This window comes from Arvicanthis niloticus, chromosome 6, assembly GCF_011762505.2.
Source record: "Arvicanthis niloticus isolate mArvNil1 chromosome 6, mArvNil1.pat.X, whole genome shotgun sequence".
NCBI classification, from domain to species: domain Eukaryota; kingdom Metazoa; phylum Chordata; class Mammalia; order Rodentia; family Muridae; genus Arvicanthis; species Arvicanthis niloticus.
In genome coordinates, this window is record NC_047663.1 from 4,101,620 (window position 1) to 4,120,386 (window position 18,767).

The 18,767-nt window shown below is 51.3% G+C and overlaps 1 protein-coding gene across 1 annotated transcript in view; it reads left to right on the plus strand.

The window, feature by feature from the left end:
* The first annotated feature begins 6,517 nt into the window (after nucleotides 1–6,517).
* Timp2 (TIMP metallopeptidase inhibitor 2) overlaps nucleotides 6,518–18,767 on the plus strand; it is a 48,934-nt gene continuing 36,684 nt past the window's right edge. The window contains exon 1 of the mRNA XM_034504474.2: nucleotides 6,518–6,866. Coding sequence (XP_034360365.1) covers nucleotides 6,737–6,866 — 130 coding nt within the window. The 5' untranslated portion in view covers nucleotides 6,518–6,736. The remainder of the gene's footprint in view (nucleotides 6,867–18,767) is intronic.

The following is an 18,767-nucleotide window of genomic DNA, read 5'->3' on the forward strand; positions in this document are numbered from 1 at the left end:
CTCCATCCTTCCTCCCTTCCAGTCTAAAGTCCCTGTACCAACATGGATGGGGGCAGGATTGTCCCTGGAGGCTGTGAAGCTATTCCTTACCCAAGGCTGCCTGCAGGTTGACTATGGAATGCTGCACTCACAGGCTTCTGAGATACATGCGGGGGGGGGGGGGGGGAAGAAGGGAAGCGCCATGTTGTGGAAGATGCCAAGCCCCCTCTCTTTAAAGATAGATAGGACAGGACAACCTAACAAGCCGTAGCCAAGGCCTTCCCATGGCCACAGAGAGAAGAGTTCTCAGGCTGGGGGAGAGGTGTGCTGTCACTGCCAGCCTTCACCTTCACCTTCACCTGACCTCAGCCCCCAGCTCCTAATACCCGGATGCCTTGGTGAGCATCTGTTCGGATCAGAGGCATTCAGTGTCACACAAAGAAATGACCCTACCTTACCACGCCTGGCTCTGTAAGTTCATCACTGTTTCTCCTGTCTTCCCTATGTCTCTGACCAGGGTGGATAGTGTGGAACTCTACTCCCGCCTGGGTCTCGAGGTCCCTGGTTTGTTCCTATGTGGAGTGTTATTTGCTCCACAAGACGGAAGCCTGCTCTCCAACATTCTGTTGCTCGCTTTGCTCAGAGCCAAAAAATCTGTAGCTATTTCTTTCTTGGGATCCACCAGTCGGTCAGCCGATCCATCAATCAACTGACCGAGTATGAGTTGCAGCATTTGTGTGAGGCCCAGAGGTTCTGAGCCTCTACCCTACGGAGGAGGCCGAGTCTCCTCTTTCCCGTGCTGCTGTGCCGTGTACCTGAAGCCCCATCAACACGCCAAGACTTAGAAGCCAGGCTCCAAATGAAGAGTGCGGATTAAGAAATGAAACTTCTATGGGATGCCTTCTAGTGCTCCCACCACGGGGCTGTCAAGCTGTGGCAGGGCTGCACCCTGTCTGCAGGTCCAGACTCTGTTAACTCACCATCTTGTCAGCCTTGGAATGTCCTGCGTAAACAGCCCCGCCAGAAGGATGGACTCCACCTGCCTGATGCAGCCAAGACTCTGATGCCCCGGTTGGGTGGGGAGGTTCATCACGGTGCTGATCGAAATCCCAGGTCACACTAGTACAATCTCCTCCCAGAGATCCTTAAACCCATGCCCACCTCTCCAGCAAGAGGCTGCTTCCAGCTCCCTTAAGTCTTGCCCAAGACCCCTCCCCCACAACTGCTTCTAGAGCTGCCTGTTGTTGGCTCAGGTCTACTTCCTTGGCACGTGTGGCCGGTTTTGATGCCCGTGTCTGAGAAGAGCGTCTGGCTCTCCAGGAACCTGCCGGAAGAGTTGGGGGGGGGGGAGAGGGGGGCTTCCGCTCTGCTCAAGCTGTCGCTGAGGAGAGAACACCACGTGCTGGGGGAGATGGGGCAAGCAGGGTGGGCCCGGAGACGGTAGAGCTTCCCCTAGGCAGACTTATCCTAAGTACTAGGATGCCTGTTCCACTCAAAGACACCGTGCCTCAGTTTACCTGGAAGAAACGTAAGGGAGGTACCCTTGCCACTTCCTCCTGGCCAGAACAGTGTTTACTGGGTCTACCCAGCACACGTTTGCTGGGTGTGTTCAGATGTGGGAGAGATAGGCAGACAGCTCTGCATGGAATCAGGCCCCAACTCTGGGCTGGGATAGCTCCAAGTGTGTGACCCACCGGCCTGGAAGACCTCTCCACAGACCTCCCGCTTGTTGACAGGGAAGCACTGCCATGTCCCATCTGTCAGGAGAGACACTATCAAGGGGTGTAGCTCATTTACTAGTGTTTGCCTAGCGTTCACCATGTTCCAGTGCTGAAGAAATGGAGAGGAGTGGGAAACGCCTGAAACCTGACACTCAGAAAAGGACCAGGACTTCAAGATCGTCTTCTGAGACTAGCCTGGGGTACCAGAGTACAGAGAGCCTCTTTCTTCTCCCTACCCTCTAGAATCAGAGAGATGGAGGATGCTGTTTGGGGTTGACAGTGGGGAGTGACCAGATCCAGTGCTCTTACCTCACTCCAGCTCTGGCCCCACCCCCACAGAGGAGAACCAGGGCCAGGAGTGGCAGCCCTTTCTCCAAGGTTGGTCTGCATTATATGCATGTCTGGTGCCTGCAGAGGTCAGAAGAGGGCATTCGATGCTCTGAGAGTAAGGTACAAATAGTCACCACACCATACAGGTGCCGGGAACTGAACCCACGTCCTTTGCAAGAGCAGCAGAGCCCCTAACTGCTGAGCCAGCTCTCCAGTCCCTGGTTTCCAGGTTTTTGTTGTTTCTTTTTCAGAGACAGGGTCTTACCCTAGAGTTGAAACTCCTCCTGCCTCAGCCTCCTGGACTCTGGGATCGTGTGTGGGTGCTGCCCTACCCACTTAGGAAAGCGGAGGGTTTTGTTTTGTGGGGGATTAGAACCTTCCCACTCAATATGTAACTGAAAATGGCCTTGGTCTTCTGCTCTCCCTGCGTCAGCAGGTCCAGTAGTGAGGTCACAGCTGTGTACCCACATACCATTTTAGGAAGTTTTTTTTTTTTTTTTTTTTTTTTTTTTTTTTTTTTTATCATCAACTTGCAGATAAGTCTGGGGAGTCAGCAGGGAAGGCACGTAGAGTGGCTTCTGTTATCAAGTTGCAGACTCTTTACTTCACTTGCCTGTCCTTCCAGAAGAAGCATCCTGTTCCTCTCAGAACTCCCCCACCTCACTCAGAACATGCTCATCCTCTTGCTCCTATCCTTCTCTCAGCCCTCTGACCAGGCTCTAGCCTCCCTCCTCTCTCCTTCCTCAGTCTCTGTGGTACATCACTGGCCCTCAGTAATACTGGCACAGTCCAGCCGCAGGGCCTGGAGGCCTATCTAACAAGTCAAAGGTGTACCGGGGACTCCGTTAGCCCATCCACCCACGTCAAGAGAGGAGGTGAAGGGCTAGGGGTACCGTTCATTTGAAAAGCTTGTCTACCACTTACCAAGACCCTGCACTGAGCTAAATGCGGTATGGTGAGCGCTCCATCACCTGTAGGTACAGTACTCAAATAAGTGGAAGAAAAAAGAGACACCGAGAAGGAAGAGAAGGAAGCTAGACCCAGAGAGAAGGAAGTGTTTGCCCCGTAGGCTTCTGCTTAGAGAAGAGAGCTGCAAATGAGAACATAGACACGGGGTGTTTTCTTGCCCCAGAAATGGAAATATACATATATTGTACCCATAAGCCCACTTGTGAGAAAGCCAGTGTCTTGCTGGGGATGGGACTCTCAACTGGCAGAGAGAGCACTTGCCTGGCATCTGTGAGGCCCTGGGTTCGATCCCTAGCACAGCCAAAAATAAGAAGGACAGAGCTGTGTGTGGTGGTGTGCACCTTTAATCCCAGCAGGTGAGGTGAAGGAAGAGGTGGAGGTAAAGGCCAAGACAGAGACAGGTAGACCTCTGCGAGTTCAAGACCAGCTTGGTCTATGTAGTGAGTTCCAGGACACACACAGGGCTATGTAGACAGAGAGTCAGTATATTCTCAAAAACAAAACTAAGAAGATTTTCAAATTTACTTATTATTTATTTATTTATGTATAGGTGGTTTTATCTGCATGTATGTCTGAGAACCATGTGTATGTCTAATGTTATCAGATCCCCTGGGACAGGTGTGAAAGACATTTGTGAACCACCTTATGGGTGCTGAGAACTGAACCCAGGTCCTCTGTAAGAGCAGCCAGTGCTCTTAAATGGTGAGCCATTTCTCCAGCTCCATAAATAAAGCGTTAAAAGCAAGTCAGCACCTTTGCACATGGATGGGTGACTCTTGCACATGGATGGGGTGGCTTGTGGGGTGAAAGTGGTACTGCAGGTGGGTGGGTACAAGTGGGAAGAACCACTGGGTGCTCCCCTAGTTGTATCTCAGGCCCCGTCTCCTCCCCTGTTCTCCAAGCATTGGCACTGGTCCTCTCTTGTGACACTTTCAGTCCCTACATCTGAGGTATTTCCACACTTGATCACTGCTTAAGTAGTGCCTGAAACTCTAAGAGACAGGCGCCTAAGCTACCCATTTCTCTTGTAAACTCTCCTAGACCTGTAAAACTCAACAGCATTTCATTTAAAAGAACGAAAGAAAGGGGCTTCAGGCAGCTGACATGCAATAACTTTCTGAGCCAACTGCGTTCTGTGTTTATGTGTGTATGTGTGTATAAGTGAGTGAGTCTATGTGTGCATGTGAATGTGTGCATATGTGTCTGTGTGTGTGTGTCTATATGGGTGTGTCTGTGGTATGTGTGTGCGTATGTGTGTGAATATGTGTGTGTGTATATGTGTCTGTGTGTGTCTTATGTGTGTGTATGTATATGTGTCTGTGTGTGTCTATGTGTGTGTATATGTGTCTGTGTGTGTCTTATGTGTGTGTATGTATGTGTGTCTGTGTGTGTCTATGTGTGTGTCTATGTGTCTGTGTGTGTCTTATGTGTGTGCATATAAGCAAATGCCATGTGTTTGTAGGTGGTATATGAGGTCAGAAAAGGGTGTTGGCGCCTCTGGAGTTGGAGTTACAGGTACTTGTGAGTCACCTGATGTGGATGCGGGGTCCTCCTGAAAAGGATGGGGCATCCTGACCTGTGAATCCACCTGTCAGCCTCATGACCATGTGTTTTTGAAATAGGATCTTATGGAGTTGGCAACTGAGCAAGTTAGGCTAGCTGCTGAGAGCCACAGGAATTCTCCCCTTTTTACCTCCCTGGTGCTGGGATTACAATCGCCCCACCCCCCACCCCAAGGTGAGCTTTTTATTTGGACTGGGGGATCAAACCCAGATCCTTGTGCTTATAGAGCGAGCACTTTACTGATTGAGCCATCTCCCTGGCCTCTCAATCCTACCTTTAAAATGTCAGCCCCAGGCATCACTTTAGGGATGGCACACTCTACTTTAGGTTAGCAACAGTCAAAAAATGACTTTGGATTTGTCAAGGTGCTAAAAATAACCACCTTGTCTAACATTTGTCTGAATTGTCTGTCTCTGAAGAAAAAAAAAAAAAAAAAACCAACCAAAAAACTACTTTTCCATTCTTCTGTTTCCCAGCATTCCCTGGCTCAGATCCTCACCACGCACTATAGTGGGAAATTATACTTTTAAAAATTTTTAAGTGTATGTATGTGCAAGTGGGAGTGCACATGAGTTCAGGTGCCCTTGGAACCCAGAAGCATCAATACGGATGAAGCTGGAGTTACAAGCGGTTGTGAGCCACTCAGCCTGGGTGCTGGGAATCAAACTCCAGTCTTCTGCAAGGACAGCAAGCACTCTCGTGTGGAGCCATCGATCCGGCCTCCTTTGTTCTTGTTTTCCTCTTCTTCCTCTTCTTCCTCCTCCTCCTTCTTTTCCTCTTTCCTTCCCCCTCTTTCTGTCTCTGTCTCTGTCTGTCTCTGTCTCTCTCCGAGGTTTGATACAGTGTCTCCTTGTGTAGTCTAGGCTAGCCTAGAATCCAGTACAGCCCAAAGCAACCTCAGACTGATTCCAGTTCTCCATCTCAGCCCCTCGAATACTGCCATGACAGGTGTGTGCACATTGCCTGGCTGCCAAGACAGGTGTCACTGTGCCTGGCTGTCATGTCAGGTGTGTGTCACTGTGTCTGACTGCCATTACTCTTTGTGTCGTTTTCCCCAATTTTTGTTTCTCTATCTTGTTGGCCAATATCTGAGGGCAAGGGTTCTCTGGCCAGCAGGTGGGGACTGGCCATCCATGGCCACAATCCCTTTCACCTCCCTGGTCTTTCCCTTTCACCTCACCTTTCAGCTCCCTGGTATTTCCAAGAACACAGAAGTGCTTTGGCCTAAGTCTATGGGCAAAGAGTGGGCACTCTGAGGAAAGGAGGCTCGTAATGCTTACTGGCCCCTGGGCCCGCTCCTTGAGTCTTCTGCTGTTCCAAAATCTGGCCAGTTTTACTCTTTTGTCCGCCCGCCCGTAACTACACCCCACTCTCTCTTTAATAACTAGTCAAAGGCATTGGAAATTCTAAGGCCTCCAAACCCTCCCCCTCCCCCATGGGAGGGGGCCATGGGGAGTGACACTGGCCCCAGAGGGTGCTTGGAATTTATCCTGTGGAAAGAAAAGTGAAGAAGACCTTGAGGTCAGCACGGAGGAAAAAGTTGGGTCGGAGGTCGTGGGGATAAGGGTGGGCGGGGGGCGGCCTGGTGGCCTTTCAGGGACAAGGCCTGAGTTCCACCCAGAGTCGGGGGGGCCCATCAGGCATAACGCCTCGCACAGCTGGCCGTTTCGGGGATCAGATGAGTGTGGGTGCCACCCCAGCGCGCAGTCAGGTACGCAGCGCGCGTGGCCCTGCAGCGCAGCGTGCCAGGTGGTGCGGGAAGCCCGCAGCCTGTGCCAGGCTGGGCACAACAAAAGCCGGGGTTCTGGGGAGGGCTGGGCGGCGCGGCGCGGGAGGAGGGCTGCTGGGAGCGCCCGGCCTGCACTGGCCGCCAGCCACCGAGAGGAGGAGCAGAGGATCCTCGGAGCGCAATAAAACGGCGGCTCGGCCCGAGCCCGCAGCAAACACAGCCATAGAAGGCAGCGGAGGAGCCGAGCCGGGCTGCGCTCGCCCGCCGCCCCCCAGCCTCTTTCTTCTCCGCCGGGTGCACTGTTCTGCGCCGTCCCTTCGCCGCTTCGCCCCTTGACAAAGAGGACAGAAAGTTTGCGCGGGGGAGCGGGCCAGGTGAGGAGGGGCGTGCCCGGCGCCCCAGCCCGCGCCCCAGCAGCCGGACCCAGGCCCCCAGTGCGCCCGCCATGGGCGCCGCGGCCCGCAGCCTCCGGCTGGCGCTCGGCCTCCTGCTGCTGGCCACGCTGCTGCGCCCGGCCGACGCCTGCAGCTGCTCCCCGGTCCACCCGCAACAGGCGTTTTGTAATGCAGACGTAGGTAAGAGGCTGTACCCGGGTTCGCGCGGCCCACCTCCCTGCCCGTGCAGCCTGTTGGGGCTCTCCCTCTGCCATCCTGCAACTGAACGCCCCAAGCGCACTTTCTCCCTCCCCCGTACTCCCCCTCCGCCTGTTCCTCTCTTCTCTTTCCTCCTCTGAGCTGGAAGATGCTGGGCGACCTCAAAATTCCACCGAAATTCCGCAGCAGCTCCGGCCCTAGGAAAGGGAGCCAGGGAACGCTTGGGTGTTGGCAGGCCGCCTCCCTGGGATGCCAGCGCTGGGGGTGGGGGATTGGGGGACACGCGGGGGTGCGGTGGCTAAAGGACTGGGAACCCCGGGAAGAAACTTCCTCAGGTGAGGTGTTGGCTAGGTGAGGAGGGCTCCTCTGCAGCCATTTGGGAGTTTTTGCTTAGCAGGGCAGAATGGAAGCCCCCTACGCAGGTCCCATGAGCTCAGAGCGACAGAGGAAGGCTGCTGGAGTCTACTTCCCTGCTGCGTGTCCCCTACAAGGCCCCACCAACAGGGCCAGGCAGGGTCCAGGAGCCTGAGTATTTGCTGCTGTTGACTAGTTAATTATTATTATTATTATTATTATTATTATTATTATTATTATTATTATTCAGAATGCACACACACAAACGGGGGTGGGATGGGGGACAAGACGACTTGGTGCTATGGGGTCATGGGATTGTGTGGCTGCCTAGATTGCCTGGCATATATGTTACCCTTAGGATTCCTTAACCCAAAGGGTGGGTACTATTGAGCCAGGCAGGGGGAACCTATATAGTTATGTGGTCCTGGAAGAGCTGGCAGAAGTGGGAGGCTCCACTTGGAGTTGAGCCCCTGAAGGCCTCTCCTGCACTTACTCAGGTATTCAGCAGGTGAGACTGTGGCTCCAGCCCGCCTTCCCTGTGGTTTGACTTTTTCATCTTTTCTGAGTATCCTGTGCCCCTCTTCCACACAGACAGAAGCTACCGTTCCTCTGTTTCTCCGGGTGTCAGAAATGCCCTCTTGATGCCCTTTTCCTGAGGCCCCACCCTGGTTAGCTCTTTGGAGGGTTTTAGCTGATCCTATCTGTGAAGTTATCTAACTCAGCCCACTTAGGTATAGGGTATGGTGCGTGCGTGTGGAGAAGTTTGCAAATGCAGTCTGGTGTGTGTGTGTGTGTGTGTGTATGTGTGTGTGTGCAAATGAGATCCTTTGTGCAGTTTAGCTCCGTGATGGTCAGCAAAATTTGAGATCAAGAAAGTGCCCCCCCCCCATGAGGGAATCCTTAGTGGTTTTCCTCCAGGGGCATCCTTTGGGAGTAAAGGCACATTTGGGAGTGTAAGGGCTTAAGAACACGCAAGCGTGTCTGACCAGCAAGTTATGGAGGACTTAGAGAAAAGCAGCATGCAAGCTTTGGGAGCCTGGTGCACAGGGTTGGAAAGAGCTAGCTTGGGATAGCCACACTGCTAGCTGCAGGTTGAGAGGTACTTAGAAAGATTGCCCAGCCAAGGCAGTGCCAGGCTGGGAACTGCACTGGTCTGGTCTGGATCAGAGGTCTGAGGCTCTTGTCAATGCCTAAAGGCCCTTTTCTGCTTGTACACTAATTTCCTCTGCCTAGCTTGCCCAGCATTGGTGTCCAAAGCACTGGATCTAAGTCATCACGAAGCTAAGACTTCAAACTCATCCCAGCACAGAGGCCATAGCAGCGCGTACCCTGTGACAGATGTTCACAAATGGTGAACCAGTTCACAAATGGGTGCCCCCAAAGCAATGGACTGACTGTTTTGTGGTCCCGAGGTTCAGAAGTCTGAAATACAGATGCTGGCAGGGGCTGGCTTCTTTTTGGAGTCTGGCCCAGTTTGGAGGGGGGCACTGCTGGTACGCCTTAGTGTTCTTGGGGGGATGGTGGATCTTGGGGGGATCTCTTTCACTTCTTCTTGTCTTCATACAGCTATCCTCAATCTCCTCTTATAAGGACACCAGCCATTGGATTTAGTGTCTGCTTGAACCCATTTTGACTTGATGACATCAGCAGAGATTTCCAAATAGGGTTATATTCATAGGTTCTGCCTGGTTGTTGATTTGTTGAAGGGGCACCGTTGAACTCAGCACAGCCATGGTGTTCTGTCTTAGCCCCACTCACCCCTCCCAGGATTGACCAGCTTGGGAACAGTAGTGATTCCGCCGTGTCAGCAGCAGCCTCCCCAGGTTGTGTTCTCCTGGAAGTGGTACAGATTTGTGACTTGCTCAGCAGGACATCCTGGTGTGGTCAGGACCAGAAATGCCCATTGCTCTCTTTGAGCTCCCAGGTGAACACAGAAGGCCCAGGCCAGACTTGGGCTGCTGTAGTTTTCCAAGGCACCTCAGATTTTGTGTACCCAGAACCATGACCCAGGAGCCCAGAAAGGGTACACATCAGTGTTTAATAAAGGTTGGCTTTCCCTGTGGCTGTGGCCAATATGCAGCTTTATTGACTGGCACAGCATCTGCCCAGGAATGGATTACCAGGAAGGATCTCTCTGCCAATACAGGTCTGGAGCTGTAGTGGCCAAAGAAAATGTGACCCTTGATAGAAGGGATAAGAGATGGCCTGCCCCACTCTTGGAAGGCCTAAGTCTCTGTATTTTCAGGTTAGGACAGACTGCAAACATGTGTCTGTCCTGACACTGCTCGGACACGCTGCTGGTCTGATTCTCTCACCTAATGGAGTCTTTCACCGCCTACTGCAAGCCTCAGGCAGCACAGCATGGGAAAGCTGGAGTGACCAAATCTGCTGAGCTACTTGGCACACTCCGGCTACTTTGGTCGCTCTCTGGCATCTGGGTTCAGTAGAGAGAGAGGGGAAAACACAACAAACAAACAAAACCCCACCCCTTCTGCCCAGGAAATGAGACCTGAAGCCACAGTCAAGACCCAAAGGGCCAGGTACTGGATCCCAGGGTGATCAGGGTGAGGACATACTGGCTTTCTCTGGGACCTGTTCAAATTTGTGGATGTGATGATGGAGACCATAGAGGTAGCAGAGGCTACTCCAGAAAGCGTGCAGCACACACTCAGTAACAAGTCTGTCTTTGTTTAGTGTAAAAAGCAAAGCAAGGCACCACCAAGCCCTGTGAGCTTTTCGGGGCTTTGGTGGACGGTGGCTCTCTGGAGAAAGCGCGGCAGCAGGTGCAGGCTCTGCCTGGTCCTCAGGCATGGAGTTTTCATCCTGGGCTTGTCTATTCCAATGGACAAGTCCAGTATGGCTGGCTCTGCCTTACAGGAATCTGAGGGAGAAATGAGCCACTAGGGAGGGGAGACTCACAACCAGTTCACGGCACAGTAGAGGTAGGTTTAAAGATGGATGTTTAAGGTTAGGAGGCACACGGAGATCCTTGCCAGTTACCAGCAGATTGCCACTGGAGGGTGTAAAGAAAGGCAGACTTTGTGCAGCTCATGAAAAAAAAAAAAAAAAAAAAAAAAAGAAAGAAAGAAAAAAGATTAATCTAAATGACAAATGTGCCAAATTTAGGGGTAAGCATGTAGCAACCTGGAATGGATTTGAAGGTTACAAAGGTATTCTGCTGACCATTGAGGAGGGGGCTGCATGAACCCTTTAACTAGTGTTCGGATAGAAAGCCTCCTGGGGAGGCTCTGGAATCCGGCTCTCCCAGGGATGAACAGCTCCCAGGGTAGGAGCTAAGGAAGAATGAAGTACCGATAAAGCAGGGAGGTGTGGACTCTCGCACACCACGTGCTGAGTTCAGTGCCAGCCTGGGACCTGCTCAGGCTTCTAAATCTCCTGGTGGCCTGGACAGCCTTCCTTCACCTCACCTTCAGCTGGACCTCCACGTGGCTTGGAGCAAGATGGCTCTTTAGATAGGAACCTGGTTCTGGTAGGGAACAGTGATACCTAATACCTAAGGTTGTAGGTAGGGTAGACCACTTGCACTGGAACACACTTGAGACATGTGTTCCAGGCCCCCAGGAATCTCGAGGGATGAGAAAAAACAGCAAAGAAAGAAAGGGAAGGAGGAAGGTTCAGGCAATTGAGGAGGGGTCATGCAGGAACACTTCCCCGCTCAAACTGGGCTCAAATGCTTGCACTGGATGTTCTCTCTGTCGCTAGTGTATGCACACATGTTACTGGCATGCACACACACTACCCTGGGACCAAGCATCCCAAGGCTAGGATGGCATTTCTCCATGGGGTGGAAGTAAGACATAGAAGACAGGCAGTGTAGAGGGCACAGACTAGGAAAGAATGCCCCAGACATGGCTAAGTGCGCCTTGATTGCATCCAGGGTGAGCAGCATTGATGGACAGGCTGGAGAGAGAGGAGAGAGAGAGAGAGAGAGAGAGAGAGAGAGAGAGAGAGAGAGAGAGAGAGCTGTAGGTACCCAGTGGCTGAGGAAAAGGGCTCAGGTGCCGATGTAGATTGGGGTCAAGCATCATCTTTCTGGACGGTCACATGGTGCATTCCATCCCACAGTGGACCCACAGCAAGCCCCTGATGACACGCAGGCTGTAGATTGGTGTAGATACTCAGGAATCATGGACACCGGGAGCCTTGAGATCATTGGGATTTTTTAAGGTGGTCCAGGCAATCCTGCAGCTGTTCTACAGTGTGGCAACAGCAGAGGTCAGAGACGGTGTGCTGATATGGCTTTAATGGCTAGGTAGTTGCTGAGAGTGCTCCACCAGGGTCTTGGTTTGGTTGCTGAGTCTGCATAAGATAATGATACAATGTTTAATGGTTGCTGGGTCTGCATAAGATGATACAATGTTTAATGGCAACATAGTTGTTGAGAGTGAGCAGCCTGGGTCTTGGTTCGGTTGCTGGGTCTGCATAAGAATGGTGGAGTAGGGCCTGTGAGCGTCCCCAGGTGTGGCAGAGAGGAATCCAGCAGATGACATGTTGAAGATGCCGGGAAGAGAGGTGATCAGAGGATAAGGAAAAAAGGTAGACTTCCAGACCAAGTGTGACCAAGACTTAGCGTGTGAGGAGAGTCTGTGGTGTAGAGCCAGCGCCTGCAGCCCTAAACCTCTTGGAACCCACTCAGCTGAATGCCCCTCCACCCCAAGTCTAAGATGGCTGGAGTCCATACAACCTGTGGTCCCAGTCTGATGGTCTCTGCCATTGTTCCCTTGCGCAGGAATGGAGAGGGCTAGCCTGGGGACTCCCACACAGTGAGCTGCTCCCTGATGGGCCGTGTCAGATGAGCGTGTAAAAGCTTTGGAGTCCCTGACAAGGGAGATTGAGAGAGAACGCTGCCATGCAAATTGAGGGGTAGCTTTTATAAAGAGGGGTTCTGCATATATCTTGGGGAAGAAACCCCTCCTCCATCAGCTGCAGCTGCTTTTCTGCTTAAGTATTCATCAGAGCTTCGTGATACTCCTGGGTTTGGAGGGCTTGGTGCGACTGTGTGGCTTAGACACCTGTGGGCCTGATGTGGCTATGCGGCTTAGCTGTCTGTGGACCTAATGTGGCCCTGACTTAGACACCTGCTTCTCTTGTGGTTTATTCCTCTAAGCATGTACAATTGAATAGTTGCATCTGGATTGCTGACTGCACACAAGTTCTATGACAGGTGCTCCGGGGAATTTTAAAAGAATGAGTCATCCCCAGCACCTGTCTTGGGGGAAGTGAAGGATGGGATATAGCTCCTGGGTGATCTTGTACATGGTCCCGACAGGGCTGTGTTGGATGGGGGAGATTATAATAGAGCCCTGGGCAATCGTGTGGGGTGGAGCTTGTCAGATCAGATAACCCTGGAGGTCAAGGCAGAAAGGAAACAGGGGCAGAAAGGCCTGGGTTGCTAAGGGAGCAAGAAACCAATGTGGCTGAGGCTTAGCTGGGGAGAGCTTCAGGGCCTGGGGTACTTTGTGGGAGGAATTCAGAGGCAGGAGCCCTATGGAGGCAATCTAGTGACCACTGGGCAGCGCCAACACCTGAACTAGGGCTAACTAAGGACAATGGGGCCTTACAACTAAACACCTACACACTAGAGTAGGCAGGCAGGTGTGTCCTAGCCTGGCCAGCTGGTTAGGCGGGACAGGACTTTGTGAGTTCTGTTGGGCTGTGGGCCTGGGTGAGGAAGTGCCCAGTCAGCTCTTTAGCAGACTGTGGAAAATGTAGGGGGAAGGGGGCTGTGGAGAGAACAGGAAATGGGGGTGGAGCAAGTAAGGGCGGGGTGCCTGCATTTACAGCGAAGTGTGGCCAGAGGCTGGCTCTGCCCAGAGTGATGGCCAGAGACCAGCACAGTGACCTTGAGTCCCCGCCTCCAGTCCCATCTGTGAAATGGAGACAGTAACTCCATGTCCCTCTTAGACTGTGGATAAAGGAGGAGGGACAGAGGCCAACGGCTCAGGAGCAGAGCCTACTGGTGGTGGCAGCCAGGCCATCAGCTTCTTTTGTGCCCGACACTGAGCAGACTTGCTTCTCAGTCCTCATTAACCCCCAACCAACATTATTGAGGGCTGAGGTGCAAGTATCACATAGTAGGGGGAGCAAAGGAGAAAGAGACTTGATGTGTTCTGCCTCCATGAGGGACCAGGAGACAGCCAGGGTCCTATGAGGTACCAGCAACAATTATGGCAGCTACCCTGAAGCAGCAGGTGCTGGAGGAGCCACACCCCTCGCATCCTGCTGCTCGTCAACATCATTTTCTTTGGCTCCACCATTTTGCATATAATAAAGTCTAAGGCCCAGGGCTGGCAAAAGGGCTCTGTGCCACACAAACCTAGCAACTTGAGTTCAAGCCCCAAAGATCCATACCACAGCAGAAGGAATAAATTGACTGCAAAGTTGACCTCTGACCTCCACGTGTGTACCACACACAGTCACACACACCGTAATAATAAAGATTTCTTAAAAAAACAGCAAGAACATCCCAAGGCCCAGACTGATAAAGGATGATATTCATGATCCTGTGGATAAGAAGGAATGTCTTTAAGCAAGAGGAGTGTTTCTTGGATGGTGCCAGGTTGTACCCACATTGACTTGGAGTGGTCCCTGGGAAACAGCCTGAGGTTCCAGGAGGAGGGACGAAATGCTGGGTGGCCGGTGCGTCTGTGAGACTTGCCTGCCTGCCTGTCATCAGAGAGGTGAATGTGAACTCCGTTCTTACAGTAAAACAGTAAACCATTGTTTGCTGTTGGCCAGATTCATGCTGCTGATCCAGAAACAGGTCCAGAGCAGGTCGGTTCCCCAAGCCCAGGTGTAGCCTGGGTATTGAGCATGGTCACTCTCAGTTCTTGCCCAGTACATGGCATACACTCAAGCATATCCAGTGGACACCCAGGTCAAGAAGCCCAAGAGTACTGCCACCCGGCCTGCATCAGCAGGTTATTCTTTAGTGATAGGGTTCTAAGTGGGACAGCAGGACATGAGAAGATAAACAGCAAGCTGGTGTCTGGAGGTCTTGCACAAGCTATGGCTTTTGCCAAGCAAATTTATTATGAAGCATGGCATCTTAGAATGGGACCGCCTCACTGAAAAGCTATCATGCAATGAGACACAGTTAATCAGTGTTGCACAAGGGGAGCACTGAACGTTAGAGACGAGTACAAGGCGGCCTTGGAACTGATAAGTCCAGTCTCAGGGTGGGAAGAACTGGGTTCTTCGGATCCAAAACGCAACTTTTCCAAGGCCCTGGCCACAGGCCCTTGCTTGCTCTGCCAGGCATAATCTGGTTTTAGACCGGGAACTATGTTGCTTCTCCATACAGCAGGACCTCATGGAAAGCCTTGAATCAGCCCAGCCCTCAACAGCTACCACCAAACATGAGGGTGGGACCCCGTCAGATATGAGGGCAGTTGGTTTCTATCCTGGTTTTCAGAGGCAGCCACTGTCATGGTAAATTTGCTGAGTCTCCTGGCTTTTGTTCTTAAATGTGTGTGCGCGTGTGTGTACATGCACTACGTTCAGATGTGTGTGCATGCGTGTACATGCACTACATTCAGATGTGTGTGCATGCATGTACATGCACTACATTCAGATGTGTGTGTGTGCGTGTGTGTACACGTACTACGTTCAGAAGACAACTTTCAAGAGGTGTGTCCCTCCTCCTTCTGCCATGGGTCAGGTTCTAGGCGTTGCCTTGGGGCTATTGTATTTTATTTCTAACAAGGGCTCTGCTTGTCAGGATATTATTCATTATTGAGGCATGACTCATGCACTGTACAGATCACCCCATAAAATGCATGGTCCATGGGAGCTGGAGAGATGCTCAGGAGCTGAGGGCACACACTGCTCTTGCAGAGGACCTCAGTTTTATTCACAACACTCATGTCAGTCATGTCTGTAACTCTAGTTCCAGGGGATCATATGTCCCCCCATGACCTCTGCAGGCACTGCACTCACACACACACGTAGGTGTGCACAGACATACAACTTAGTGTTTTATAGTGGACCACAAGACCCTTCCAAGATGACCAGTCTAGTTCACAGCACCCAGAGCATGGGTGACCTGATCTGAGGCTTCCTCAGGTTGTACCTTTTCCCAAAGGAACCGGTCCCTTCCTGTGTATGCCAGGCATGCTGCACCAGGACATGTGTGCCATCTCATTGTGTGACTTTGCCCCACAGAAGGCAGCTGACATCCCGATATTTTCCTGGCCTCTTCCCATGGTTGGCAAATTTACTCTCGTTGCTGGACAGATGGCCCATTGTAAATAAAGTTTTATTGAGATTGGACATCGTCTGTTGTCTATATTATACTACAACAGTGGGGGTTGAATTAATATGGCAGAGACTATTTAGACCCTCAAGGCGTGACCCCTCAACAGTCCATCCCTTACAGAAAAGTCTCCTCTGTCCTTGGCCTTGGTGCTCAGCTGTAGGTTTCTGGTTTGTGTTTGGTATGGTAGCTTTCATCTGGTCACCTGCTCTGTAATTTCTAGAAGCAAGCAGGGTGACTTGAGAAAGGATTTCCATGAAGCCATTCTCCAAGCTGACCCTGAAGCTACAGTCAGTCCCCTCCAAACTGCCCTGGGCTCCTCAGGGAGAACGAGGTGCTTTGTGGTTCTTTGTGCAGATATCCCTGTGGATATAGAGCCTTGGAGGTCTTGTGAGTGTCTTCGAGGTCAGCATGTGGTTTGGACATTTTGTCCCTTTCCAACCTGTGGTTGCAGGAGCCTCTGGCTCTCCTGGCACCCTGTCGGAGTTCAAACACTTTCTGGAGACACAGCAGAGCTTGTCGTGGCAACCTCAGTCTTTGCCAGACACCTCTGCTTATGACAGAGACCTGGTTAGAACACTGGCCAGCTGGCTCCTAGCCAAGGAAAGGGGAGAGCTGTCCGGAGAGGAGTCCGGGCTTCTGAGCCTTGGGGGCTGATTGAGACCCTACTCTGTGCCTTTCTGGCTGTTTCCTTCTCTAGCAACAGGCTGGTGCCTGCCTTAACAGACTCTGTAGTGTAGAAGAGAAGCTGTTGATAAGTGAAGTTCTCATCATAAGATGTTCTGAAGAGCTGCACAGGTGACAGTCCCACTATCTCTTAGAAGTCTAGGCTCCTGGAAAATCTGTGACATATGCCCAGGAGCTACAGGGACAAAAACCCAGGGTTGCCAGAAGAGAATATCTCTCCCTGTGCCATTATACTGTAATGCTATGGATGGAAAGGGTTACCGTTTCCTCCAAAGATATATCAACCCAGCTCGGTTTCTCTCTACTCCTCCCTCAGGAGACAGATCAGGAAGGTGGGAAGGTCTGTGACTCACCCAAGGTCACTAGTACAGTGGTAGCAGTGAGAGTCCCTGGAGACTCAAACAGGAGCAGGCTTCCTGGCTTTGGAGGGTGCTTGTTCCTTGGGGCAGGAGTCTGGGCATCCCTGTGGAGACTCGGTGACAAAGATGTTGTATGTGTGTCAACGTACGCCTTCTGGAGTCTCTCAGGGGCATGCAGGCAGAAGCAATCAGGATTATAAAAATAAAGCTGTATCCAGGATTTTTTTTTCCTGAGAGAATCGGTAATAGATACCAGTAAGCATTTGATCACACATTTATTCAGTCTTGCTTTACTTTGGAGGGGAGGCTAGAAGCAGCTCCAGACAGTGCCTGAGGTCATAAGTGAATATAGTCCGGTGCCTTCAGGTTTGAGGTCATTTGTTCACTCCTGTGGTGCTGGGATGAACTCAGAACCTCCTACACCATAGTACTCTGACACGGAGTATCCATCCCCCAGCCTGGCTTGGATATTTCAAATTAAAATGTAAAAATGAGGGCACATGAGGGAATCAGACTCCTGTTTGCAAGTGCATTCTCTTTTTTTTTTCATTTTTCCTTAAAATGGACTTAAATTATACATGTAATTTTTAAGTTTTTACTTGTTAGGATTGTCTAACAACCAACCTAGTCCCTTCTAGACTTGGCTGGTCTGGGCCAGTGAGGCCTGTGCCATCTAGCACAGTGGATATTACATTGTTTGTTGGTTTGTTTGTTTTGCTTTGCTTTGCTTTGCTTTGTTGTTGGAGACGGGGTCTTGTGTAGCCCAGGCTGGCCTTGATTCTCTAGCCTCCATCTCCTGACTGCTGGAATTACAGGTGTGTACACCTACTGTGGCAATGTGGATGGTTTTTATATGTGTGTGTGTTTGCATGGATGCACATACATGCGTGTGCCAATGTGCATATGTATAAAAGCCAGCAATTAATCTATAGTATCATGCCCTAGGACTCCTACATCTTGTTTTTTTGAGACAATGTGTTTCACTGGGCTAACTTTAAGGAGTAGGCTAGTCTGCCTGGCCATCGAGTCTCCTGGGGATCCCTAATCTCCCTCTGCCTAGTGCTGGGATTACAAGAGCTCTCCACTATTCCTAGCTACCCCACCCCTCTCTCGCTCTTTCTCCCTCCCTCCTCTGTGACCCCCATGGGATTCACTTCTTGTGGGAACCTCCTCAGCATAGGGATTACAAGCACGCGCCTCCAACCCACCCCCAACCCACCTGTTTGATGCTGGAGTTCAAACTTAGGTCCTCATGCCAACCCAGAAAGCACTTTTTCAAACTGAGCCAGCATCTTCCCAGCTTGTTGGTTGGATTAATACAGAGCTTGGGATTCTAGGAACAACCAGGGAGGTGTCAGGAGAGCCAAATGGGACAGGGACACGTGTGACAACATCACCTTCATTCCAGAACAGACCCAGAGAGAACAGTAATAGAACAGAGCAGTGAGCCTACTGGGGCAGGCTGAAAGAGCTGCCTGTCAAAAGTGCCAGTATATTCTAGAAGCTTCTCTCCAGGACTGTTTCTCTTGCTGAAAGGTTGATGTAAGATCAGGAAGAAGAAGAAAAAGACAGAAAGATCAATCCCAGGGCTCTGTTTATGAGTTCTCCAGAGAAACACAGTCAACAGAGAGAAGGCCCAGGGTTTGGAGTGGGAATGGGCTCCCACAGGCTGAAAGAGTGGTGTGATTTCATCTGTGAGTGAGGGTGGATAGTGTCTAGAGTGAAAAGGACAGGGGACCAGGAGCCCTGATGGCTGCAGACAACAGATGTATGTCCACGCCTGAGCAGAGAAAAGATATTTACATCGTCCATATTCTCAAGCTTGGACACCACAGCCCAAGAAGTAGGATTCAAAGGTAATCCCATGCAGACACAGCTCCAAATTAACCAGCTCGCTGGGTGTCCCTTAATTCATTAACTAGCTATTAACTAGGTATTCCTCGGTTCAGTCAAGTTGACATAAGAAAATAAACCATCACAAGAGTGTGAGAAAAGGGACCAGAACGACGGAGGCGGCTGTGTTGGAGAAAGCTCCTCCTGTGGGAATAACTCATATGCTGGCCCAAGCCAGTGGGCAGTGGCCTTTCCCAGGGCTCATTCCATCCTGCCAAAGCCTTTGGTTCCAGTCTCAGCTCTCCTCATCCTGCGTTCTCCACAGCTCAGCCTGCCCTGCTTTTCGCTTTTCCTTGATAGGAGAAACTTTAAGCT